General features: G+C 49.9%; 8 protein-coding genes across 8 annotated transcripts; 4 read left to right on the top strand and 4 right to left on the bottom strand.

Moving 5' to 3' along the window:
- Positions 1-823: 823 nt before the first annotated feature.
- Asppvi_004903 (uncharacterized protein) lies at positions 824-2,622 on the top strand (the record flags this gene model as incomplete). Its single annotated transcript, XM_043300842.1, has 3 exons — positions 824-911; positions 987-1,321; positions 1,456-2,622. 3 exons carry the CDS (start codon positions 824-826, stop codon positions 2,620-2,622), a joined length of 1,590 nt encoding a protein of 529 aa, XP_043156777.1.
- Positions 2,623-5,091: 2,469 nt separating this feature from the next.
- Positions 5,092-8,132, top strand: Asppvi_004904 (putative DUF221 domain protein; the record flags this gene model as incomplete). The annotated part of the gene is made up of 6 exons (XM_043300843.1): positions 5,092-5,142; positions 5,221-5,683; positions 5,749-6,366; positions 6,439-6,765; positions 6,826-7,224; positions 7,294-8,132. The coding sequence occupies 6 exons, from the start codon at positions 5,092-5,094 to the stop codon at positions 8,130-8,132; spliced, it is 2,697 nt and encodes an 898-aa protein (XP_043156778.1).
- Positions 8,133-9,609: 1,477 nt separating this feature from the next.
- Positions 9,610-10,374, top strand: Asppvi_004905 (polysaccharide lyase family 20 protein; the record flags this gene model as incomplete). Its single annotated transcript, XM_043300844.1, has 1 exon — positions 9,610-10,374. The coding sequence occupies one exon, from the start codon at positions 9,610-9,612 to the stop codon at positions 10,372-10,374; it is 765 nt and encodes a 254-aa protein (XP_043156779.1).
- A 2,466-nt stretch (positions 10,375-12,840) lies between these two features.
- On the top strand, positions 12,841-15,088 carry Asppvi_004906 (DUF3405 domain-containing protein; the record flags this gene model as incomplete). Its single annotated transcript, XM_043300845.1, has 6 exons — positions 12,841-12,960; positions 13,021-13,073; positions 13,141-13,403; positions 13,466-14,012; positions 14,065-14,902; positions 14,960-15,088. 6 exons carry the CDS (start codon positions 12,841-12,843, stop codon positions 15,086-15,088), a joined length of 1,950 nt encoding a protein of 649 aa, XP_043156780.1.
- Positions 15,089-17,050: 1,962 nt separating this feature from the next.
- On the bottom strand, positions 17,051-18,079 carry Asppvi_004907 (uncharacterized protein; the record flags this gene model as incomplete). Its single annotated transcript, XM_043300846.1, has 1 exon — positions 17,051-18,079. One exon carries the CDS (start codon positions 18,077-18,079, stop codon positions 17,051-17,053), a length of 1,029 nt encoding a protein of 342 aa, XP_043156781.1.
- A 3,026-nt stretch (positions 18,080-21,105) lies between these two features.
- Positions 21,106-22,294, bottom strand: Asppvi_004908 (uncharacterized protein; the record flags this gene model as incomplete). The annotated part of the gene is made up of 3 exons (XM_043300847.1): positions 21,106-21,803; positions 21,858-21,978; positions 22,040-22,294. The coding sequence occupies 3 exons, from the start codon at positions 22,292-22,294 to the stop codon at positions 21,106-21,108; spliced, it is 1,074 nt and encodes a 357-aa protein (XP_043156782.1).
- Positions 22,295-23,130: 836 nt separating this feature from the next.
- On the bottom strand, positions 23,131-23,961 carry Asppvi_004909 (uncharacterized protein; the record flags this gene model as incomplete). Its single annotated transcript, XM_043300848.1, has 2 exons — positions 23,131-23,384; positions 23,436-23,961. 2 exons carry the CDS (start codon positions 23,959-23,961, stop codon positions 23,131-23,133), a joined length of 780 nt encoding a protein of 259 aa, XP_043156783.1.
- Positions 23,962-24,617: 656 nt separating this feature from the next.
- On the bottom strand, positions 24,618-25,641 carry lea1 (U2 snRNP complex subunit LEA1; the record flags this gene model as incomplete). The annotated part of the gene is made up of 4 exons (XM_043300849.1): positions 24,618-24,998; positions 25,099-25,359; positions 25,437-25,477; positions 25,563-25,641. The coding sequence occupies 4 exons, from the start codon at positions 25,639-25,641 to the stop codon at positions 24,618-24,620; spliced, it is 762 nt and encodes a 253-aa protein (XP_043156784.1).
- Positions 25,642-26,243: the final 602 nt, after the last annotated feature.

The raw sequence follows: 26,243 nt of genomic DNA on the forward strand, positions 1-26,243 counted from the left end.
GAGGAACGATTGAGTATTGTTATTCAATTGAATAGTTATTTGAGAAATAAGTCCGTTTTCAGTATCGTGACGTTGAGCAAGGCGTCCGATGAAAGCGTTGATAGCGTCAATAATAATCCCCCTCGGAGTTTGACTTTCTTCTCTCAAAGATAACGCGTCTAAGACGCGACGCGCAGCGGAGAAATAGATAATGCGATATCGACGCGTAAAGTGGTTTTTGGATGCTTACATCAGCAGCCGTGCACGGATCTCTGGCACATCAGACTTATCTGTTGCCTATTCGGGTAATAGGTCCTGACTCCGACTCGGCCATAACCGTGGCGGAACCCAGCAGTTGACATCCTTCGGCCAATAGCGCATCAGATCAACAATTATTTCGGCTTTTGAATTTCTGACGAGCCAATCGAAATGTCGCCTCAGAATCAACTTGACTTTTCGGGGTTGGACTATCGGGGCTCTTCGTCGACCCTAGTCCCCTCTTACGACCCTAGTCCCCTCTAACGACCCACTGCCCTGCTGGTCTCTCAACTCCTCTTATAGTCTCCTCGTCCATCATAAGAACGGGCAAGTCGGGGTCGACCCTTGTCGTCGGGAGCTGATCATCGCCAGGTCGTCACCATCCTCCTCGACGACTTGATCGGCAAGCTTATGATATCGCCTGAATTTTCAGAAGCTGTGGTTATGGGATGACTTCTTTCAACATTACTGCTTCGTGGTGACGGTATCCCGGCATATCCCACAATCGCTATGCAGTCATAACATAATCCTTGCTTATTAAGTACGTCAGTCGTCAAAAGAGTCTACTGCCACCTGCCAGCTCGTGATGGCTGCCCACACGCACGCTCTGCCCAATCTGTCGCAGTTTGCACCTCGAAATGGAGTGATTGACACCTCGTGCGAAAGCCAACCAAGTCAGTCCAACCCTCCAACTACAGATTTTGCTCGAAGTCTTCCGAGCTAGCTGACCTTGGTTTTGCCGTTGACAGTTCACCCCGACGATGGGCTACAGCCTTCTACGAAATCAAAGAGGCGGAGGCGTCTCTCGACAACAGAAGATCAGCCTGCGAAAGACAGGATATTCTTTTTTGTTGATTCGAATTCTTCATCGCGGGAAAAACGGGCGTATGTCATGCGCCACCACGTCCAGGAAAAGCGAAGGCAGCGCAAACATGTACACCCCCACAACTCAGACGATAGAAGGAATAACCGCCCCCTCCGGTATCTTCCATGGAAGCAGAAGGCGAACGAAAAGGACGATCTCGACGGGACCGATGCAGTTCGAGGGATTGAAGGTGAGACGGTGTCTCACGGTAACGCCTTGGTACGTGGTCATCACTTCTGAGTTGATTGAGCGGATCGTGCGTGATGTACAATGTTCCCATTTGAGGAATCCTCCACATGATATGTGTGTTGGTCTTACAAACGAAAAAGGGGACGCTAACGTATGATGGCTAGATTCCGACACGCCTTTCCATTCCTAGACCCGCATTCAGTGCGTCTAACACACCACTTCTTACGTCGCCCGTTTCCTCACTTGATGCGTCCAGACAAGACCCTTTCCACAGTCTACCGATGGCCTGCTCAAAAGACGATCTTGAGTTGATTGATTGTTGGACAAACAAACTCACATACTGGTCTGGTCAAAACAAATACATTAAGGACCAGATCTTCCGCTCCGCCATGGTTCACCCATTACCTTTCCAAGCGATCGTACTTGGCTATTGTTCCCGATGGAAGGCCCATATTTACAACTTGAAGGATAGCCGACAAGTTCGAACTCATATTGGGCAAGCCACGCGAAACATAGAAATGATCAGAAAAGGGTCGATGGATATTGACGGAGACAATCTTGCGATGGCATTAACAGGATTGTCACTGCAAGAAGAAAGATTCGGTAGCCAGCAAAAAGCCCGAGAATATGCTGACCAGGCTGTCCAAATTCTTCGATCCCAGGGAGGGACTCGCAAAGGTGTCCAGGTATTCTTGCATTATGTGCTATATGTCGCGATATCTCCACGTCCAGCCGTCGACAAAGTCGGTCAACGGTGGCTGCTCACCTTTCTTCGCGCGGCCGAGGAAATGATGCGTAAACACACGTCAGCCGCGTACCTGTCGTCTGTTCCCCTGCGACGGGAGGCGTTTCAAATGGATGGCTTATTGTTCCCTTTACTTTCCAGCGGGCCACGCCCATCACAAGTGCCGCAGACTTCGCGCCTATATGTGGTACGGGATACGCCAAGCCAGGAGATCTGCCGTACAGCAGCACTCATCTATATTACGACAGCTTTATGGGATTTCCAAGACTCGCCGAGTAAAACGAGTCGCTTCCTCAACTACATTAACACGGTTGTGAAGCAGCACCAGCTTGATCGTCATCCTGCATGCGAGACTCTGGTGTGGCTCTTATTGGAAGAAGGATACGAATCAGATATGAGGGATCCCGAACGAGCATGGTCTACCGGCGAGCTATTGAAGACACACAAACAACTTCGGCCAGACCTACAATTCCAGTTCAATGAAATATTACTGAGCCTGTTAATGCTCACGCCGCCCGTGCGCGGTATTGATGCTTTTGAGGAGGAGCTCAACGCCGCTGCACCTGAAATTGTGGAACAGCTTTGAGACGCTGCACGCGATCTGTTGACGGAGCGGCTGGTCCTCGGTGATCTGACCTATACCCTATACCATTTTCCTAGTATATACCTTTCTAGACATGAAGTTTCATTTGCCTGGGGATGTGGCTCCGGCTTGCAGGCAGCCGTGCTCTTCCAATTTAACCAATTTAACGACTTGAACAATTGCTCCGACTGTCTTCCCATTCTTAAATTTTCGCTAAGAAATCTCCAATATCGCAAGCTATATTTACAAGCCACTGGCTGCTGCGCCACATACCTGGGCTTAACCCAGCAATGCAAGGTTTGCTCGAAGAGGTACAGTGTGCGAGTCATCAGAATCTTCGAACAATGCTGCATGGAGTAACGAATTTCTCATACCACACCTAGATCTGTGGGCCCATCTCATAGACGGCATGGAGCAGTACTTCTACATTGCGCAAACCGCTAAGACACAAGAGGGGGGAGTATCAATAGGTGTAAGCGTCATCGATTTCTGATTAGTTCTGTAGACTGTAGATCACACTACTATCCAGGCATCCACCGAGTGCTCTATAACTATTTGACCGAGACTCTAACCTCCATAGATCGTGCTGCAGAACGGACCATGGATCGTCAGGTGGAGAAATCCCGTGAACCGAGACCGAAGTACCCCTTTACCAGGTGACGATTCTATGAGGCTGGTGGTCATGCAGTTATTCGATGGGGGCATGAAGATCGTTATTACTTTGCGAAAGGTTCCTTTGGAATATGCAGAGGGTGCTTTTAGTGAACTTTGATCGGTACATAAGCTCGATTCGGGGATAAGAGTCGAATATTAGGGGGCACAGATCACTCTGCATAATGTATGGAGTAGTAGGTATCTCATCAAATTTGTCCAGTGAACTGTGGCTGGTGAGATCAAACGATGTCCTGGTAACTGGTACCTTTGTACTCAGAGTATGTGGGTTAGGCAGGCTCAGCCATTACTTTGCCGCTTTAGGAAATGGCCATATGTACCTTACCGTCCTGCATGTTACATCCCTGCCCCCTCTAGTCTCCAGCTGCTAAGGTACTGAAATAATAATAACGATGATACAGTTATGACGTGAAACCAGACCCGCCGCTCATCATATGATCTGTCGGAGATCCTAGCTGGTCCTTCCGAGTCGAAAGCAGAATTGACTTTGCCCCTTGAATGTGGGGAGATGATCGAAATGGATGTACCTCTCGTAGTAGCCCGTAATGTAGCATTTGTTGCTGAACAGAGAGGTACAATACTCCATACACATGTGGGTATGTGGTACGCGACCTGGGGGCGTTTAAGGAGCTGAGCTGGTCGCAAAAATTTGCCACAGATTGAACTCATCACTACGCATATGGGGTGCACTTCCAGATCTAGTGGAGCCAAGTCATCAGCCCAGCCAGGCATTGGCCAATGTATGCAGCACCGATAGAGTCTAGCGCTAGCGAAGTAAAATATGTCACCAGCTGGGCACTATTGGGGCTAGTTTTGGTAGTGAACCACATTGCGACTGGGGAATTTTGCTGCTCAACAGCTGTAGGGAACTCCGTGAAGGAAGGCAGGACACTTACGAGACAGGTAGAGATATTTTATGAGACACATGGGCGGATAGAGTCATATTGTAGTTTCATTCTGAGGACGGAGCGATATGTATGGACCTAACAAGTAGATTAGGTCACGCTAGGTGGCTGCAAGCTGTAAGAAGAGGTTTCAGCTACTCCGTAGATCAGCTAGAGAGTGTAAACAAACTAACAAAGTCCTATGCTACCTAGGCTAGGAGCTGAATTTGCCTTTATCGTCATCACCAATTGGCCCCGCCGTCCCAAAGATCAGGTCTTTTTCCAGTGTGGCTCAATGTCTGGAATTCAGGGCGTATGTGCCTATCCGTTTCGTTCTTTCGCTACAAAGTAGGTAAACTCACTGCGATCGACTTCGGCTTTTCGCTCCTCTTTATTTTGGCAGTACACACTATTTGAGACCCGGAAGATTCCACATTACCTCATTCCTCGTGCATCAATTGGCATGCATGGCATGTACAGATTGAGTCCTTCAAGCCTTTGAGTGGTTCGACAGTCGTTTTTCGTTTTCCGACCCAAACAAACTTCGCTTGGAGGACTCTCCGACGTCAATCTGTGGCTGAGGCGTATCGCTCGCCCCTCCTTAAGATTTGGTTCCTTGGTCTTTTCGGTCTTCTTTAACCTTTTATCTACTAGTCCCAATTTCTTTTCACAGGCCTCTGGCCCGAGGTCTTTCTTTCCTATTTTCACTTTCCTCCTATATCTGGGTAGCATTTGTCTGTTGTTTCTCGCTGTGTGACTCGAGTCCTTCCGTACAGCGAGCTTGTCGCTCCCTATTGCATCTTGGGTGCTTGGAATTTCCAAACAGACCCCGACTTCCTTACCGCTAAAAGCGCAAACTATAGGTCGACTCGGCAATTCCTCCCTAAGCGCTGGGGAGTGAGTCGACAGAGTCATAATGGGTCTCTACGACGACATGGCTGGTCTGCACCAGCTGTCCCGTCGTGCGGTAAGTACCAGGAGCTGCGATGGATTGCGATAGCAATCCACCTTGGGGTTTAACGAAACACTGGCTAACGCCTTCCAGAGTGACAACCCCGAAGATGCGTCCAACTCGGCTTCTAGCTTGGTGTCTACTTTGATTCCTGCGCTAGTGGTAGCTGTCATTATGGTCTTGGTCTTCGTGATTCTGCGGCGAAGCGAACGTCGCATGTACATGCCCCGAACCTATCTCGGCTTTCTGCGCCCTGGGGAACGCAGTCCCCCCGTCGGCACTGGCCTGTGGAATTGGATTACCGATATGTACAAGTTACCCGACGAATACGTTTTGCAACATCATTCTATGGACGCCTATCTTCTGCTTCGCTTCCTTAAGTTTATTTCAGTCATTTGCTTTGTCGGCTGCTTGATAACCTGGCCCATATTGTTTCCCGTCAATGCCACAGGAGGAGCTCAGAAACAGCAGTTGGATATCTTGAGCATGTCCAACATTTCACAGGATAAGAACGCTCGCTACTTCGCCCACGCCTTCGTCGCTTGGATCTTCGTCGGTCAGTAAACGCTGCGCAATGGTATTTCACTATTCTCTTTTTCTCGAGGTCTGATTGAGTGGCAGGATTCGTGTTCATGACGGTCACCCGCGAGGGCATTTTCTATATAAACCTGCGCCAGGCGTATTCCCTCTCGCCAGCCTATGCCAGCCGACTCTCATCGCGAACAGTTCTTTTCACAGCTGTGACTGAAGACTATCTCAACCGTGACAAGATCCGGAAAATGTTCGGCATTGAAAAGGTGAAGAACGTTTGGATCGCTACCGACACCAGTAAGCTAGAGGACAAGGTCAAGGAACGGGATGATGCCGCCATGAAATTGGAAGCCGCCGAAACGAAACTGATTAAGCTTGCGAACGCTGCGCGAGCCAAGGCCCTGAAGAAAGGGGGAAGTACCGAGGATGATGCTGTGCCGCTTGAGAACTTGTCTGATGAGCCAGATGACGAATCGGGCTCTGTGGCGGCTCGCTGGGTCAAGGCTTCGGACAGACCAACGCACCGCCTGAAATTCCTTATTGGAAAGAAAGTCGATACGATCAACTGGGCCAGATCAGAGATTGAGCGGCTTAGCCCGGAAATCGAAGAGCTCCAGGCTAAGCACCGTGCGGGCGACGCCAAGCTGGTTTCATCCGTCTTTGTCGAGTTCTACGCTCAAGCGGACGCGCAATCTGCCTTCCAGTCGGGTATGTCAGGCCTCAGATTTAAATTCCCCGACATTTTGGTGATCGTCAATGCTAACTAGCAAATGAGGTCAGTCGCTCACAATCTGCCTCTGCACATGGCCCCTCGTTACATTGGTCTGGACCCTACACAGGTCATCTGGTCAAACTTGCGCATCAAATGGTGGGAGCGCATCGTCCGTTACTCTGCCACAATTGGATTTGTCTGCGCTCTCATCATCTTCTGGGCGATCCCCGTCGCTGTAGTCGGTTCCATCTCGAACATTGATTCTCTAACGAACAAGGTCCACTTTCTCAAATTCATCGACCATGTCCCCGGCTGGATCAAGGGTGTCATCACTGGTCTTTTGCCCACTGTTTTGATGTCTGTGCTCATGGCTCTGTTGCCCATTGTTCTGCGATGTAAGCCGGGTCTTCCCAAAGCCAACGTGACTACAGAGCTGTACTGATCGTGTGTTTCAGTGATGGCCAAGCTCGGTGGCGCTCCCAGCGCGGCAGCTGTTGAGCTGACCACGCAGAATTTCTACTTCGCTTTCCAAGTCGTTCAAGTCTTCCTGGTTGTGACCTTGGCTTCCTCGGCGGCTAGTGTCGTCACCAATATCATCCAGCAGCCTACTTCTGCTCCCCAGCTCCTCGCCACGAAAATCCCCAAGGTTGCCAACTTCTACATTTCCTATATTGTTCTACAGGGTCTTTCTTTCAGTTCCGGTGCTCTGCTTCAAATCACCGGCCTGATCTTGGGCAAGGTTCTGGGCAAATTGCTGGACTCTACCCCGCGAAAGATGTACAAACGCTGGTCATCCCTCGCTGGTTTGGGCTGGGGAACCGTATATCCTCCCTTGACCCTTCTTGCAGTCATCGGTAAGGCTTCGTACTTGTTGCTGTTATATTAGTTCCCTGCAGCTAATAATGTTGTCCCGTTGGGATTAGCCATCACCTACTCTTGTATTGCTCCGCTGGTGCTTGGTTTCGCGACCATTGGTCTGTACCTGTTTTATTTCGCCTACCGGTACAACATGCTCTACGTGTCCAACGCCAATATAGACACTCAGGGCAAGGCTTACGCTCTTGCGCTGCAGCACATTACTGTGGGCTGTTACTTGCTTGTGGTCTGCTTGATCGGCTTATTTGCCATCGGAACTGCAGCCAACCGGGTGGCACTGGGCCCCTTGATCTTGATGATTATCTTGCTTGTCTTCATGATTCTTTACCACGTTTCTTTACATAACGCTCTCTCTCCTTTGATTAACTATCTTCCCAAGAATCTGGAGGCTGAGGAGCAGAGTCTTCTTCCCTCCGAACCAATCAAGCACGGCGATTCTGTTGGCGAGCATCCGGACGGCATTGCCGCGACTAACCCAGCGAAAAATGAGAATGGCAATTCCCCGGATGTTGACGCTGCCGAGAAAGGCCTGACCACCGCCCCTGCCATCTCCGAGAAGAAGCCCAATCTGATCCTGAAGTGGTTCCGCCCGGACAAATACGACGGATACTGGCAACTGCGGCGCCTTGTCCCTGAGGCTCATGAGACTACACAGTACCCTCCAGAAGTTGAACGGGACGCCTACTTCCATCCAGCGATTACCTCCCAGCCTCCACTTCTGTGGATCCCCCGTGATAAACTCGGGGTGAGCAAACAGGAGGTCAAGCACTCAGCACGGGTGATTCCCATCACAGACGAGGATGCTTGGCTGGATGATAAGAACAAGATCCACTGGGATGTTGATAAGGGCGTTCCTCCCATTTTCGAGGAGAAAATTTACTATTAAAACGCTGATTCTCTACTCCCGAACTCCTTTTGCCGAGCCACCATTCTACAAAAGTTCGAAGTGGAATGAAGGTATTGCGATGCGGAAGAGTTCTCGTCCTGCTGCTTGATACCCCATCAGCCACTGGCTGATTGAATGTCACCGGTCTAATACAATTTTTTTGGACAAATATATAATCTAATGTATATTTTGGGGTGGATCCCTTTTGGTGGATGCAGATGTCTAATGGTTTACTTTTGACGTTGTCTATGATCCTTGGATAGTCTTGATTTTCATCGAGTCCGACTGCTTCATGCAGGGACATTAGGATATTTGAAATATATTGATTGATGATTTCGCTATCTGAAATTAACGGTAACTTTGACCTCTTCAAGTGGTCATGATCAGGATGCTTAGAGCAAAATCAATCGTCGGTTCGTTCGAGTCAAGTAATTGTTTTCATCTACAGCAATTGGCATCAACTTCACCCGATTTCTAAGAAAGAATCCTACCACCACCCGGCTTACCCATACAGGAGTAGCAACCACCACACGGCTCCGTACCACAATCCCAGCATGTCACGAATGGACCAGAACATCCGTATGCACAGCAGTCCAACGGATATCACTTGTCGCTCTACAGAACAAACTCGCTCATCAAGTTGTGGCTTGGAATTAAACGTGCAAGACTATACGGGAGGATAGTCATTCCTGCTAGAGCGACAGTAATCGAAGACGACATCCGAAGTGTCTTCATGATGTTTAATAGGTCAGTTGTGCACAATATKCCAGCGTTATAGTGTTTTGTCCCGCCAGGCGGGTCGGTATATATAAATAGGCCACGGGTCCTATAGACTAGGATCTCGTTGACAACACATGCATATCACCACGGTCAAAGCACCAGTAAATAGGTAGGTCTGCGCAGGGAGCTCGGCCTCAATATATTAAGTCGAGGTTTCCGCAGACCACCACCCGACCGGCAATCCAGTGATTGTTTGCGCTGCATCCTTGCTCGATGCTCTTCACCGCGCCATCAATAATAATTTAGTCTGTTCCGCTGAGAGAAAGCGGGGTCTCGCATAATGGACCGCCCCTGATGACATGTTTTGAACGTCTATTACTTTGGGTTATTTATTCTTCTTTCTCATCACGTTCAGCTGCAACTCTTCAATGCCACGGTGATCTGTCTGAAACACCGATGGTTTTCATGACAATTGCCAGTGAAGTCGGGAAATCGGCGAGCTAGCGGTGACGGGGACCATTTTCCATTTCTGGCAGATGCAGGTCTCGCCTATGCTCTTGCTAGTCTCAAGAGCGCCCTGCAATGTCATGTTTAGTTGTGCTGACAAGATGATTAGAGTATCGCCTGCAGATGCGATGTAACCCTGGTCTCACGATGCTTGCAGGTTCAGAAGTCATCCCTGGGGTATATATAGCCTCAAGTTTCGAGCACTTTTGTACTCGGACCAACAGATCAAGAAACTGTCGCACCCCTCAAAATGATCAAACCCTCTATCCTCGGGGCATTGGCCCTGCTCAGCTGCGCCCTCCCCAGCAACGCCACACAGATCTTCAGCAACACTGGCACCCTAGCGGGCTGGGACTTCGTCAACCACGAACACTCCGGGACCGTGCAGCAGGTCAGCAACGTCGCCTACAAGGGCTCCACGTCCCTCAAGATGACCCAAGTCTACGACGCGAGCTACACAGGTCGCTACCACTCCGAGGTCGTCAAGAACAACGTGTACAAGCGCGGCGACACGGGGTTCTACGGCTTCGCGTTCCGCCTACAGCAGGACTGGCAGTTCTCCCCGGCGCAGTCGTACAACATTGCGCAGTTCATCGCGGACTTCTCCGACACTGGCTGCGACGACTACATGCCCTCGAGCATGGTGTGGCTGGTCGGGAACCAGCTCTACTCGCGCGTCAAGCAGGGGACTGTCTGCGCGCAGAAGATCAAGACGTTTAGTAACCTTGCCACGGTTACGGCGGGCGACTGGCACAGGGTGATTATCCAGGCGAGTTGGAAGACGGATGGCACGGGGTTCTATAAGATGTGGTTTGATGGGGTCAAGGTACTGGAGCAGTATGATATCAACACGACGGTGGAGGACGACCGCGAGTTCCAGTTCCGGGTTGGGCTGTATGCGAATGGATGGCACGATGATAAGGGCATGAAGGGGACGCAGGGGACAAGACAAATCTGGTATGATGAGATAGCGGTAGGGACGACTTTTGCCGATGCGGATCCCGCGCAGTGGTAGGCATCACCGGTGTCAAGCATGATTCGAAAAATGCGAGGTGTAGAGTCATCCACCCACTTTGGCAAATCCACCTACTTTGGCAAATGCCGCCTAGCCTACCGCGTATTATAACATCACATTTTCTCTCTCTTTCACCAAGTCTTATTAAAATTTCAACCAAAACATATCCAGAATGAGTGGTAGGTAGTGATTTATATGGCATGATCAATAGCTAATGTTTTAATAGAGAAATTAGGAGTGATTTAACTAAAAGTCTGTAAGAAATACAGGCAGACTACCTAGATATCCCTATATACACGCGCGCGCGCGCTTTCTAAGGGAAAAGATGATACTGCTCTGCCTCTAGCTATGACTTAGGCTATCCAGGCACAGGCTATCTAGGCATAGGCTATCCAGGCACACAGGCTATCCAGGCCAGGCTATCCAGGCACGCAGGCTATCCAGGTATACAGGCTATCCAGGTGTACAGCCTATCTAGGTGCAAGCTAAGAAAGCAAGAAAAGAAAGAGGATAGCTAAGGCAGGAGGCTCAGGCTACTCAGTGCTTCCCAAGAGAATTTTATTAAAAGTTAAGCAGTTAACCCCTTCCTAGCGTATACCTCTATTTCAATACCCTGCCTATTCAGCTTCTATAGTAATTTAGATATACTGTGACTGTCAAGTCCATAGTAGATATATATTTTGATGATTTGATAGGCGGCTACGGGCGGCATTTGCCAAAGTGGGTGGATGACTCTACAGATTCAAAAAACGAAACGAAATGGTGACTGAATGGATGGTATTGGGAGAGAATGCCATGTCCTAATCTGCTGCTAGTGCTCAGTGTTTCCGGCAAGATATGAGATGACCAATTCGCCGCTAGGCAAATTGACATCGCCTTGACCCTTTCCACTAATTTCAAGTCAAACTCCACTTCATGTGCAGTAGTGAACCCCGTAGGCCCGTAGACTATCTAGTTAGGGTCTGTGTTCGCTCGTTAGTCCATACTAGGACCAGGTCCATCCCACGTGTGCTAAGAAAGCTTACCCTCAATCCCTGATTCAAGACACGGCACAATTGGCCCCGTTCATGGTCCTCCCCTGCACCCTTGCGAGTTGCGATTATACTCGGAGTATATTTGCTTCAGATCCCATATGACTATGTACTCTTGGCGTTCAACGCTATCGCTTCTCTGCCAGCTTTTTATCAATAATATTCTAGATACACGTATATTGCTAAGTGAAGGTTGCCCCTATTTGAGACGATGACGGAATGAACCTCAGGAGCAGAGCAGGACTGTTCCAGCCGTGTGGTTTTTTATTGTAGATCATTCCACTCGACGCGCACCGCTCTCCATCGGCTGCATGCTGATTGGTCACTTCTTGAATCCTCTGGCTGGCAATCTGCAACAAGGGTCCCACGTTGATATCATCATGGCTTTCATCTTATTCTACACATAGAGAAATATACTCCGAAAAAGGGATTCGTGACCCAGGGAGAATAGTTTAAAGTCAAACCCCCGAATTGGTTTGATCGTGGCCCTACTACATACGTGTATGAATATCTGGGACTTCTGAAGAATTTTCTGTTTCTGAAAGGCGGCAACCAGATATGCGGGTCAGTCCACAGCTACGTAATGCGGAAGATCAGACACTGGGATTTGCAATTGCGACCCGTAACTCATGAAGATCTTGTTAGGTGCAATGCATCTGGAAACGGTAGAGAGTAGATGACCGACCGTTGTATGTAGTCGAGGGAACTTGGTTGGATACCCGTACCTGCCGTTTGCCCACCAGTCCAGGGACAAAAGTGGACCTGGATTTCCGCATTCAACCCTTCTACTCCTGGACCGCTCCATGTTTCTGCTCCTTCAGTGTTTGGGCTTGGATTCCTTGTTTGGAGAGATTTTGGCAATGTCTGCCGATTTATCAACCGAAAATGAGGTTCATAATCACTTCGAATATATTAAGAACAGTCACGAGCCTCGACAGGGCTCTATTCTCAACGTCCAAGTCAGTGAAATGGCAATTCAGTGACAGGAGGATAAACTTTGGTCATCCCGTGGAATGCGTGGAATGTGTGGATGCTTTAGGATTAGGATTGCGTGCCACTGACCCACAAGATCTTTCCGGTGGAAATCGAAGAAGGCCCTGATCAAGTAATCGACCAAAAGGGTTCGCAGTCCCAGTCGACGACATGACGAATCCAGCATGGCACTACTTCTTCTCAATCTCAGCGAGGGACTCAGGGTCTCTTGAACACCGCGTATCATCATCCACCATAGTACGTGATACTGCTAAGCATTGCGGGTCCGGGCCCCGTGCCTGATCAACATCGGTCAGTGGATTGCTGGATTGCTCAGTACGAAACATTTCCCCCATGGACTGCTACCTGGGCAATGATGTGTGCTCATCCGTCTGCAGCAGGTGGTCTTAGATGATCGTCCGGCACATTGGTTAAATGCATTTCGCCCTCCCTCCCCACAACCATGCAGGCAATCAACAAGATGTTGATGCACCGGTTTGCGCGCCATGGCCTCTTAACGACGGTCTTTTTCATGCTCTTGATCACAGTGTGGTCATTGAACTTGGAATTTTTGATATCAAATGTAAGCCATGCGCTTGCCTGACTGGAAACAGAGGACTAATCGTTCATGCTTGGAAAACAGAGACGCAAGAACGCGCAAGAGAGGTATCTTGAGGAACAAAAGCAGTATCCTAGGTGTGCATGAACGCTCGACGAGTGTCATAAAGTCGGCAACTAACGTGGGATCCTTCGTTGTGTATAGTGTGTTCAGCCATGTCGTCTCCACGTTGGACCGGATAGCCGTCCCTCCGAGTCACGACAGCCGTACTATTCTCGAAGATCCTCGTTTTGAAGGAGACCAAGGCAGCAAGATCCCCAGGATATACCGACCATACCCAGACTATAGCAGTCGAGAATGGCAGAACACGCATCGGGGTTCCTTTGTCCCATGCGAGGGCCCGCGTGGGAAGCTCCTGAATGAGAGTTTGGATGATCAGGTCGGCGTTTACGTTGGCGTTCCCGATGGTAGGCTCTTGTCTGTGCTTTCTGAGGGCTTGGTACACTGAGAATGCTGACTTGCAGGCCAGAGTTCCCATCCCCTATGTTTGGTAGCCACGAGGCCGTCGGGTTCGATGATCAAGTTTCCTTTGACCGCTACACTAGATATGGTGCTTATGGCTTGGGTGAGGACGAAAGTTATGTCTCCAACTGGAGAAAGCCATCCAAGGTCAAGTGGAATGAAGTGGATTGGTCAGACCTGCAACGCCAGTGCTATGATCGCAATGCCGCCAGATTCTCTCAGAAGAATGACGGCCTGTCCAAATCAAAACAGCACATCACGCCCGAGTCTCGAACTGCTGTCCTAATTCGCACCTATGTCGGAAAGAAGTATACCGAGAATGATCTTCACGCCATCCGCTCAATGATCACTGAGCTGTCGCTGCAATCAGGAGGAGAATACTCTGTCTTTTTGCTCCTTCACGTCAAAAACTCGGAACTCCCTATCGACCAGGATGAGGTACACCAGAAGGTCCTGGAAGACAATATCCCTGAAGAATTCTGGAACATGACCATTCTCTGGAATGTGCCAATGGTCGCAGCCCGGTATCCGAATCTCGATCACAATGTCATAGAGTACGTTCGCATGGCAACTGCGTCACTGGTCGAGTCCAACTGACTTTTGTAGTGTCCATCATGCGCAATGGCTCTCCGTTCAACATTTTGCCCTGCAATATCCCGACTTCGACTTTGTGTGGAACTGGGAGGTCGATGCTCGGTTTACGGGCCATCACTATGAATTCGCCAACAAGGTAGCCGAGTTTGGTCGGAAGCAACCACGGCGGGGAATGTGGGAGCGCAATGCTCGCTTTTATATCCCGGCAGTTCATGGTGACTATGATAGTGAGTTCCGAAAGTTTGTGGAGCGGATCGAAGACGAAGCGGTCTGGGGCCCTTTACCCATCGGTCCCATGCCCACAAATGACAGGGAGGTCTTTGGTCCCTCGCCGCCGGTCCCCTCGCCGCGCCAGGACTCCTATGCTTGGGGAGTTGGCGAGGAAGCTGATTACATTGGCTTTCTTCCAATATTCCACCCCATCGGTACAGATTGGGTCATCCGAAATGAAGTATCAGGGTATATAGGAGACGTGACTCCCCGTCGAGCCTCGTTGATTACACATTCCCGGCTTTCGAGGAGACTGTTGCTCGCCATGGACGCGGAGAACCTCGCTGGTCGGCATATGGGCTCGGAGATGTTCCCAGTCACCGCTGCGCTGCATCATGGTCTCAAAGCGATTACCGCTCCGCACCCGATCTACTCGGACAAGAACTTGCCTCCGGAAAGCGTGGATAAATGGTTCAACTCCGGTGTCAATGGGAGAGCTGGAAGCACAAAGAACAGCCCCTTTTCCTGGGGCCGGGAATCCCGCTTCAAGGACGTCTCGTGGTACTATCGCGCCAATCTGCCCGGACGGCTGTATTGGAACTTTCTGGGATGGAGGAAGGAGGGGACTGGAGGGAAGCTGGTAAGAACTATGCGTAAGCTATAATCAGGCAGTCGTGCTAATTGCAATGCATTATAGTATGAGACCTTGCATGGCCGCGTCTGTCTTCCATCGATGCTTTTCCATCCTATCAAGGATGTTCGACCGGACGCGGATAGCACACACTATCAGTTTGATTTTGAGTTGGGATACGTTACCATTCAGTGATACCTCTTCGTTTTGTCGCCTGCTTCGTTGATTCTTGTACATAGATAGACTTGTTTTACTACATTTCGCATTAGCCTGACCAGAGTGCCGGTTTGTCGGCCCAGCCAGTGGAGTCTGGAGTCTGTGATCACATATCTTTCAGTCTGTCGTTTGCCTTTCATTTGTTGTTTGAATAGACATCAGGCACTTGGCGTGTGCCTTTGCGATGCTTGGTTTATATCTATCGATATTTAATTGCGTTCGACCTCAATTCCTTCTGGAGCCTGGTTTGGTTGCCTTTCCCCGTCAAAACATAGGAATAGTGGGATGATCAATTGCTGTTTTTGCCTGTCCTTGTTAGTCCACAATCCAACATGTATACGCTCAGCCATGTTACGTGAAGTACTCCTAGGCAGTTAACTGTCCGAATAACCCTCTCACACTCAGTGAACCAGGTATCAGAACCAAACCCCATCTCCAAATTCGGCCATTACAATCGAGGACTACCTGCACTACTTATATGTTTACTACTGCTACTACTGTATACTCTCAATGCTAAGTGTGAATAGATATTACAAACACAAGGCACAATGCGTACCATCCAATTTCAAATGTGATCTATCACAACTCGAAGCGCATTTCCCGATATAACACGGACCTCGCCCACTGACAGGTATATTACACTTCTTACAGTAAGGTATCTGCCCCGTACTGGAGTTTCTATTGGATTCGAGGTCTTCCATCGGGTTCTTCATGAGGTTTCAAGGGAGCGTTCCCGTCCCCTTGGAGAATATCGAAATTTCCGTTGTCAGTACAGAACTGAACTTCTCCCTGACTACCTACCTACCATACGTCCTGTGGTAAATGGTAATACCTAATAGAATGTTTACTGCTGAGTGTACCGATGTAATTCAGAGTTCAGGCCTGGTCTGATCGGCCCCCGTAACATTATTCAACTGCCTACCTTACCGTAGACCATCCTAACACCCTCGAACACGATAAATTTTCGCTTTAAACGGAGAAAAAAAGACGATCTCGCTCTCACTCTCTCCTGTGGCTTTGAGACAAGGTAGACAATACGGTGTCAGCGACTGCCATTTTCAAGTCCAAGGCAAGCCAACACGGCACCATTACCCAAAAAGGGCCTCGTAGACGACGCCGCATCGCCGGGAGGAATTCCCCCCGGCCTCTAGCGTCGGTAGCGCCCGGTCGTTACACCAATCAGACTATGGAGATGGCAAATGACATGGATGAGCGGGGTGCTTGTTACGGTATTTTCCAAGATTTGGGGCGGTTAGTGCGCGGTGGTTCGTACACGACACCCGCCAAGGGTTCAGGCAGGCAAGGACATACGCAGTAGGACAGGGGGTACTGTTCTTCACCTCGTCAGCCAGCCACGGATGGATCTGTGGGTTGATGCGGCCTGCAGGTGTTCGGATTTGGGTTCTTCAGTGTCTTGGGAGTTGGTCCTGGAATTGTTGACTGGTTCCACCAGGAAGCACAGACGTATAGTTGAACTTGATCATCTTAGAGATGAGACGAGCTGTTGGAGATTGAATAAATGAATTATCAGTCTCAATACATATTGTAATATACTGAATAATATGACCTTTGTTATCATGGCCTTGAAGAGTTTGAGATGAGTCAGACACACCAGCATCACAACGCCATGCTAGTCTGACGTTGGCAGACAGTTCGTAGACAGACGAGAAAAGAACCCATAACAAAGAATAGAAAGAAAGAAATAAAGGGAATAGAGAGTGGCTCGAGGCAATATAGCCGCTGCAAAGGAATAAAACGCAAGGAGCAAGCCAACCAAAGACACAGCAATGCTTTTCTCGCTCATAATGATAATGATGGTATCGATGCTCAAATGATATACTGCCCATAATGATGATAGTAACGCTGCACGACGCTAAACACAATGAAAGTTCGGGGTAGGTCTCATAGAACCATGTAAGGTAGGTGATGGCCGTTGTTCGCCTAGGCTCTAAGCCGACTGGCGCGAAAGGCCTTGATGTCGATAGATTCCACTGAAGCAGCCGAAGCGTCGTCAACTTCGATTTCGTCAGTGCATGAAGCCAGAGGCTTACCACACTGAGATTCGGCAGCCGTCTTCATAGGTGAAAACATGACACTGCCTTTCTTTACGTCTTCTTTTAAAGACTCCTCTGGTTGCTCTCCCTTCAGACTTTGCGCTTCGTTGGTTGCTAATTCAAGTAATGAACGAAAGGTCTCCACAACGTTTTTCAATTCCGTCGAGCAATCTCCATAGCGCAGGAAGTGGTAAGCCGCTGTCTCGCAGTGGCTGTGTGCCAGCTCGAGCTGTCTATCTACCACATCAAAAACCGTTTCCTTCGGAGGAAGGCGGCTTGAGGACGCCTCCGCGGGAGGAGAGCCCCTGGTTCGCATGCTGCGAATATTAGACAGTATGTCGCCGCCAGAACCGTCAATCTGGTCCAGGAGAGCCGGTGCTGGACGATTCTTCCTCGCGTCTTGGTTGCCCATGCGCGATCGGAGGCCACCCAGGGAGATCTGTGACATCTTGCCTCGTCGCATATTGTTCCGTGCGGTACCAATATTTCGTACCATATCCTCCAGCGACTTTTGCGTGTGACCGTCGTAGTGGATGACCACGTTGTGTCGAATGCTGACAAAGTCCGCAATCCCCTCGGCGGAGTCGATGGAAGGGGTCCCGTCGGCATTGCGTTTTCGGGGATTTCCAATCCATCTAATCTGGGATATCGAGGCTCCCGGTGCAGTGCTAGGGGTTCCCTGGGTTGTTTCGACGGAGGTACCACGATTCTGGGACGAAGGGAAGATGTCATGGGTGCGGATGGAGCAGACTGAGCTGTTCTTGCGTCGCCGGGGCCTCACTGGCGCGTATTTCTTGTAAGCCTCGGTGTACTCAGCATGTTTCGCAGCGGTATAGGCAGCCAGTTCTGAAATTTGATCGATCCAAGCCGGCAAGTTGTCGCACATGTAGGAGAAGGCTCCTAAAGCATCCATCATTGTCGGAGCTATGGCTGTATGCTACGTCGAACACAATTGGAAGATTAGAAAAAGTAGAGAAACAAGGATGAAGGCGACCAATTGTCTCCAGATCCTATTTAGAAATGGTATTCAAATAATCGTGCCGTCGTGAGTCGTGAGGTTCGATAGTGGTGAGTACCGTTGGTCGCGGTCGGAACCCGGTGGTTCCTCAGTATCCTCCCATAAGGCGGAGAAAATGATCACCCAAAACAGTAGAAATCGGCCGAGATAGTAGGGAGCGTTTTGTTGTCTTTGAGATTATCGAATATTGCCCTCAATGACGGTACGGGCAGGCCGCAAATAGTATTGCAGGATAGGAAAGGGAAAAAGGCTGAGAGATGGCCGTCGTGCGAACAAAGTCGACGGTCGAAGATCAAAAAAGAGGTATGGGGAGGATAGAAAGAGACAGGGAGGAGAGACGGGTCGGGCCAGAATTATGGAGTTGAGTGAGCGGAGGCGGCGTACTACTTTTCGACAAAGAGAGGTATTGTTACATGTGTATTACAGACGAGTTACCTCAGGTAGAGCCCGAACAAGGCCGTCAAGGTACTTCTATGAAGCGTTTGTTAGGTAGACCCCAGTAAGTACACGTACAGGCGAGCGGTACTTTATCATTCCCCGAAAGTGAAGCCCGAGATTTGGCGTGGGTCGGTGGCTGCAGGAAGCCGCATTTGTTGTTATCTTACGAGTTACGCTACGGCAGAATTACAGGGATATATATTACGTTACCGCTGCAGAAGCGGCTGTCATACTCCGAGGACTGCCCTACAAAAGGACAAAACAATCAACTTTAGGAACTGGGCTAAGAATAAGGACCCATGCCCAACGGAATATCCCTGCTAGCTTTCCTTGGCGGGTGGTTCTGAAGTCTCTGTAAGATTATTAGGGTTGTCATCAGCCACGGAGGACCTTGTACTGCTAGGTACCTAATAATACCACCGCAGTCTTATACCGTCTCGCGAACTCAACAGATACAAATACAATGCAGCTTCTGCTGGCTTCTCGACTATCCAGAATGCCCCTCCAACAACCCGTTCTATTTGGTCTAACTAAAATCCAAGACGCTGCTGACATTTGACAGCTTGTCAAAGTTGCGGTGAATAGTCCCCTCGTGGGGGAAGGTCTGCGCGCAAATCGATATGCAAGGCGGCGGTTTCGTCTATCACAGGCTGCTGACCTCCAATCAATGCTCAACACCTTGTCCGTCCGCCGTCTGGAAGGATTCTGGAGTGCGAAGCTATGGATAACCTGCTAAAACGATTACATTGATTCTCGCCCCGGATTCGATGATATAGGTCCTCAAAGTTGGCACTGGATGATGTGCGTGGAGGGGTGGATGATCAAAGTGCGCATTGCCCGATGGAGTAAATGGATGCTAAACATGGGTGGATTCGATTCAAGCTGGGGAGTCTTATTTGCTTCGTCTTCTCCACATCGAATACTTGAGTCTCCAATTGCATCAGATAAACGGGTTCAGTCTAAGTAGGCAGAATCACAGAGTTCCTCGGACGGAGTACGTCGTGTCCGCATATGGGGGCAGGATGTCTTTGCATAAGATGCCAAACTCTGAGCGAATGAGAGTATGAGACAACCATCCGATGACTATTATGGACCGTTAAGATGACATAGAATCAAGTGTCCGATCCGCATCATCACAGTGATAACGGCGAACTATTCCCAACTAAGCCATGACACGTAACGGTCCCGGATGCAACGGACGCAGTAGGCAAAACTGAGAAATCAAGAACCAACATCAGATCGACGAGTGCCAGACTATCGAGTTGCATTTCTCCTCAACATTCCGACTGCTGCCAAGTCGATCTGCGGGCATGAGTGGACATCCTGACACTGAGCCAGGACTTTAACAAGCCGAAATGTCAAACGGCTGACAATGTCTTGTCTAGTTGTCTTGGGTACGTTTGACTTTACTCGCTGATGGGCGGGAGAGCCCGTGGAGATGTCTTTGTTTAGTGTGACTACTCCATAGACTCCGGAGTCTAACCAACATTAGAGTTCTCCTAATACTTTGTACTCTAATCTGTAACAATTTAAACGAGTTTGCGGTACTGATCATGGTGGTATCATGGGATCGTAAGCAGACGGCGACCGAAAAGACATGGATAAGTCAATGTCCTGCTTAGGTCGTGTACAATGAATATTGGCGTCGAAACGAGTCAGTTCCTAGGCATCAACTTCCGAGTTCGAACAAGGAATGATTTGAAATTCATGCCTGATCATGTTCATGTGATCTGGTGGTCCATTTCTCTAAATTATTGCTCTTGATTTGGGCTCTAGCGTGGAATAGTGTCAGCAAAGGCGTACTTTTGTCCCCCAAGTGTCGCCGAGTTATGCTCAATCGGGCAATTGGTAAGAACTTCCTGTTCTGTCTCGGGCTTGGCAATTTGCTGCGCCGTCCAGACTCCTTCCGAAGGGATTGCATGAAAAAAAGGATTGTCAACCTACGGCAATGTGATTGTTCGGATTATACAATGTGTCACTCGATGTTGGAGGAGTTGCAGCAACGTAGTCCATCTACTGGATGCAGAATCATGCAGCTTCAGTCAATCAAAATCTTCAATAATTCTGGCGCGGTAGCATCGGCTTCATAATAAACATCCCTGTAACTCCATGAGAAAAAGAAAAGCAAAAACAGGAAGGCCAAGCCAATGAAAGACAAAACTGTACAGTACATGCAAACCGGCAAACAGCAGACAGAGCCGTCCTGGGCCCACGATTCTCGCATTCAACTGAATGAGAGACAGGGCCCGAGAAACAGGCTACTGAACGCAAAGAAGAAAATTGCAACCCAATGCCCATACAGAAAGCCACACCTCGCCCATCCCCTGTACGGGGGGTCAAGGGGGCAGATACAGGAACCGCAAAGACCGTCCTTGCGCCGCGCTCTAATTACATGGACAAAAGAAACAGCTGATGAAGGTTGCCCACAGCCGCAAAAGCAACACCTTGCAGACCTTCACCAGGCATGAGAACAGGGAGAACTGCTTTCACAGCCCTTTGTTCCACACCTCCACCCAATTATCAAGTGCTTGCTTGGCAGCTTGGAGGGATTGAATCGCAGCGAGCCACTTTGTCTCCGCATCCTCCAGCTTCTGCTGCAGTTCTCTGCTGAGAACTGCATGCACTGACAAATGGGCGGCTTCTTCCAGATTGTTCATCGGGAAGGAGGGTAAAGGCTGCCACCCCGGAGCTGTGGGGGAACACCTGGCAGCAGCGGGCGCCACGACGGGTGCTGGAGTCGTGTTGCGAACTGCCGCCTGCTCCACGGCTTCAACATCACGCTCCGCCTTTGGCTTTCGCCCCCGTCGGGTTCGCTTCCGTGGAGGGTTGGACACCTCCACGGAGCCGGTCCCTTCGACACTCACAGCGGCTGCGGGTTTCGATTCGGTCGCGCCCGAAGACGCTTCTTCCTCGACTTCGACAAACTTGCGTTTGCGAAGTCCGCCCGGGGCCTGCCTCTTTGCGATAGAGACACCAGCTTCGGATCCGGTGGGACGAGGGGCGGACTCCGTCAACACCTCCTCGTTTTTGCCCTTCAACCGGATCCGAAGGGGTCTCTTCGCTGGTGGGGGAGCCTGGTCCTCCGCGCCCACCGAGGCAGAAGGGTCACTGCCATTGCCAGCGTCATCCCTGACACCGACGTGTGCCTCTGCTTCCCTCTTCCGTTTCCGGGAGGGAACGTTGCCTGGAAAAAAGTTAGCTCGTCGCGATCAAGAGAGAATGGAAACAGGAATCTTACTGTCATCGTCTTCGATGACCTGACGGTGCGTGCAACGTATTTTTGACTTCTTGCAGTTGGCACACGCCGGTGTCATTTTTTTACCATCGGCGCCTTTGGCCGCCGATGGCTGGATGCGCCGCTAGAGGATCGTCAGCATGAGCGTACCCCAGAAGCAAAAAGCGAGTCAGATACTAACTGACCTTGCGGCTGCGGGAGGGCTGGTCGCCCTCCTCCACACTAGGGGCCCTCTCGCTCCCAGCGGCTTCCTCAGCCTCGGACTGGGGATTGGCGAGCGGCTCGCCGGCATGGGACGCCTTCTCACTGCGGATGTTTGCCGTGTCAGCCTCAAGCTTGACCCTGGCACAGTCGAGGCACATGCTGGTCACCATGCCGACGAAACCCTTCGCGCGAGGGGCCCCGCACTTGACACAGAGCGCGTCTGCTTGCTCAGACATTGTGGTGGTCTTTGAAGCTGACCCCTGTTAGTTGAAATGTAGCCAACAGATCCAAAGGATCGACTGGTATCTCACCGATGTGATGTGAGAGCTGCGCAGACGACTTGTGTTAGCAAGCTGAACAACGCAGGACATCAAGAGATTGACCAGTTCCTTACCAGAGATGTAACAAGCGAAGCTTGTAAGTATGGAAATGATTGATAATTTTGAGAGCCTTGATAACCGCAAAAGAGCAGGATATGGAGGAATGGTGGTAATGATGATGATGGATGAGAGAAGAAGAGAAGGAGAGAGAGAGAAGGTGAGATGGGAGGGCGCTTCAATACTCAAGCGAAGCGAACAGACAAGACGAACAAGAGAGTGAATGTTTAACTGAGATGGATACACTGAGTTGACGCTGCTGGAGCGGAATATTCCATCTAAATTCGACCCCAGGCTCCGCACTGAGGAGGGAAGCAGGCGAGACTGGGAGACTTAATTCACTGCTCTCTGGAGGATCGCCTCATCTAAGCCCAGTTGGGACGACATATGCTCTTATCAACAGGATGTTCAAGGCATATCCGGGCCTGACCCGGAACTGGATCGTCCGGGTGGTTGAGCACGGAGGGGCTGGGAGAACAGAACCTGCTGAAGCTCTTTGATATTCACTCATCTGCTCCATATCGACTGACAAGGAAGCCACAGAAGGACAAGAATCCTGTCTTTTTCATCAGCCACAGCACAAAGAAGAGAGCAGAGAAGAAAACATTCTATATTATCACAGTATGTCATAGAATAGTCGGAGCAAAGTATTGGACTGCTTTACTTCACTCTGCAATTAGACCAAATTACATTGTCTATGGCCATAGCTCCGTTTCTTCCCATCTAGCATCATCTCCAGTCCCGCCAACAAGGGTCCAGTTCCACCGCTGTGGCTTCTCGTAGTCTGAAAGATCCAGCCGCTCAACCTCATTCGCCCGAATGACAACCACGCGAAAATTCCGACGAGCAACAGGATCATGCAGATCATTCAGCTTCTGACCAAGCTTCAGCTCGGGATCAGTGGGTACTTGCGACCTCGGCGTCCCAGGCGGAGGATTCTTAAACGAGCCTATACAACATCAGCTATCCCCTCCAGTCAAGCAGAAGAGACCAAACTAACCTCTCAGGACAGGCGTATGGTTCGCAAAATACGTCGTCACCTGCCTCTCCCAGTTCCATTCCTTCTCATTCTCCTCACACCCCTCACAAACCCTCAACCCCTTCCTAATCTCCTCCCTGGCCTTCTCCTCCCGCTCCGCACCCGCCGGATCCGGATCCCCAATCACAAATGCCTCCCCTCTCACCCGCCACTGATTGCCCACATCCTTCAACCAGAATACCGCCTCAACCACATTCCCCGACCCCTCCAGCTGCCCGACCTTCTCCATCCGCACATCCGTCGTCAACGAGATCATCTCGCTCTCGTACACGGACGGGTTCGGGCGCTCGTTCTGCGACTCGAGGGATTTGAGCGCGCTAGAATGTAATTCTGGGTTTGGGAACCAGCCTCGGAAGCCGCAGGTTCGGCTTCGCGGGACGGTTTGCCCCTTTGCATCGAGCGCGACGGTTGTGATGTTGAATTCGGTGGTGGAGGAGGTGGAGAGGTGGGATTGGAAGGTTGAGAGCCAGGGGGCGCGGGGCGGCATCTTTGCTGCTGATGGCGGTTTCAAGGGTGGGATTGAAGTAGCGGATGAGGATGTAGACTGGCGTCGTAGTTGGAGGGCTAGGGAGGAGAGACGTTTGCTATAACTGTTTTGAGCCAGGGTGGGTGTGTGGTGCGGATTGCGGGGTTTGGATATATTGCTTGATGGAAGGTATTTTGTTCTCTCCCCTTGCAGAGTAGATAGAATCTAGTAGGCAGGACTAGTCAATCGGAGTATCTATCCTGTTCCTGAAGCATCAAGCCTTGGCATCAGGCAGAATGATCCTCAACGACCGATATATTGATGACGTTGAAGCCGATATATAAAGCACGTGTTGTTTTTATCTTATCAGATCGAGAGTCTTGGCATCAAATCAGGATCCTCATTCAACCAGGCCGTTATCATTTCGTTTACGACGGCTGAAGCGAATCAACTAGTAGTTGCTTATTCTGTGCTGCGATGGCCTAACATGGACCAATCTAGCTATGCTCGACTTAAAAGAGCTTTTGTATTGTGCTGCCGAGGAACACGCATAACTCCGAGTAAAAGAACACCCACTAAAACCGATCACATGTGCCTCTCATGCAGAGCCCTTCAAAATCATATTCGAACACAAAATTCCCGCAATAGAACAAGTGAAACTCAACGCCGGTCCACATTCACGTCTGCATCTGATTCTCATCGTCACTGTCCTCACCGGCATCAAGAGCGCCTCCGGGTATCCGCCCTTCGTTCAATTCCTTCTCCAGTCTAGTAATMTCCTGGAGACTTCTCGCCTCACGGATCATCTTCTCGACCCGCTTCCTCTCCTTCTCGGTCAGCTTGACCCTAACAGCCTTGTCTGCCGGTGCTCGCTCAGCGCCGCCAGACGGTACATCAAAGGTACGAGATTTGATGCCCATGATCTTGGACGCGAGAGCTGTCGGTTCTTCGGCAGTACCAAATAGCTCCTTCGTCTTTGCCCGCTCCGCGTCTTTCACTTTCTGGTAGTCTAGGAATCGGACGCTGGGTATCCGCCAGATCACCCAGTATCGGTAGTGCTATAAAAATCAGCAACCCTTTCCTTAGGAAACGCGTTGTAGTAGCGCTAAACATCGAATGCAGGATATGGTACGCGCGTGGAAAGCCAGGGCAGCTCACCTCTTTCCGTGTAACAGGGTTCTCCAGTAACACCAGATGACTCAAGCGTGTCAAGTTTCGGAGGGGGTCCAAGTCTGCCAACTCGGACATATTGTTCGCCGTGAGAACCAGCGTCGTCAGGTTGGGGATGGTGGAAGCTATCGTCGGTTGAATATGCTTCACCCGATTGCGCGCAAGAAGGAGGGTGTGAAGACGAGGAAAGAAGGGAAAATTCCCCAGGGAGGAGATATCGTTATCCGTGAAGTCGATCGCATCTTGGTCCTGTTGTCTATAAGCCTTCTGCTACAACTAGCAAAGGAATAGAGTTGACAGGCTCGACGTTTCGATCAGAAACATACCTTTGCAATACCCAGATTTTCAATCGTGGGAATCTTGTGCCCTACATAATTCAAAGGGATCGATATCAATCCAGCTCATTCAAAAGTGTAGTATCTGCCCTTTTCAGGCCAAAGTGAAAAACCCACCTCGAAGGTCTAGCTCGCGATCCTTGAGCGGATTGATGTAGGAAAGTGAATTCTGAATAAGTTCGACGGTCAATCGCATTGCGGCGGTGGATTATTACTGCTGTTCCTCTACTGGGGTATCATGCACGCAAGTAATGCGCAGAAGCGAACAAAAGGGAAGAATAATAATTGAGATGAGAAAAGGGCAATTGAAATATATTGCAGAAAGCGGAGATTGAAGCCGAAGCTCTCTAGCGCATGGCTGAATTATTGAAGCAGCATTACCTCAAGATTCTGCCAGGCGGTGAGGTTGACCAACTCAGCTTTCTAATGAAGCACGTGATGTTACAGAGTATGATCGTATCAAGAAACATCCAGTGATTCAGCTTATTATGGAGGTGCTATATAGGTGATTTCGAGTCTATCATACATGAAACCTCATTAAAACGTACAAGCCAATTTCATTCCAGAGAACGGCTCGCAGAAAGATGTCGGAACAAAAGCAGCAGCTATGTACTCCAGAGTACACGATCTTAATATAGAATGAGGAAGGAAAGATAGAAAGCAATTCAGCATTTGAATCGAATCGAGGAGTGACAGGGAGGTCCGAGTCGCTGCAAAAAAGGTCTTCAGATGCAGCAAACGACGATGGAAAACCGTACCGTAACACCAAACGATATGCAAATCAAGGCGGATGATCAT

Source organism: Aspergillus pseudoviridinutans (assembly GCF_018340605.1).
Source record: "Aspergillus pseudoviridinutans IFM 55266 DNA, scaffold_3, whole genome shotgun sequence".
NCBI lineage: Eukaryota > Fungi > Ascomycota > Eurotiomycetes > Eurotiales > Aspergillaceae > Aspergillus > Aspergillus pseudoviridinutans.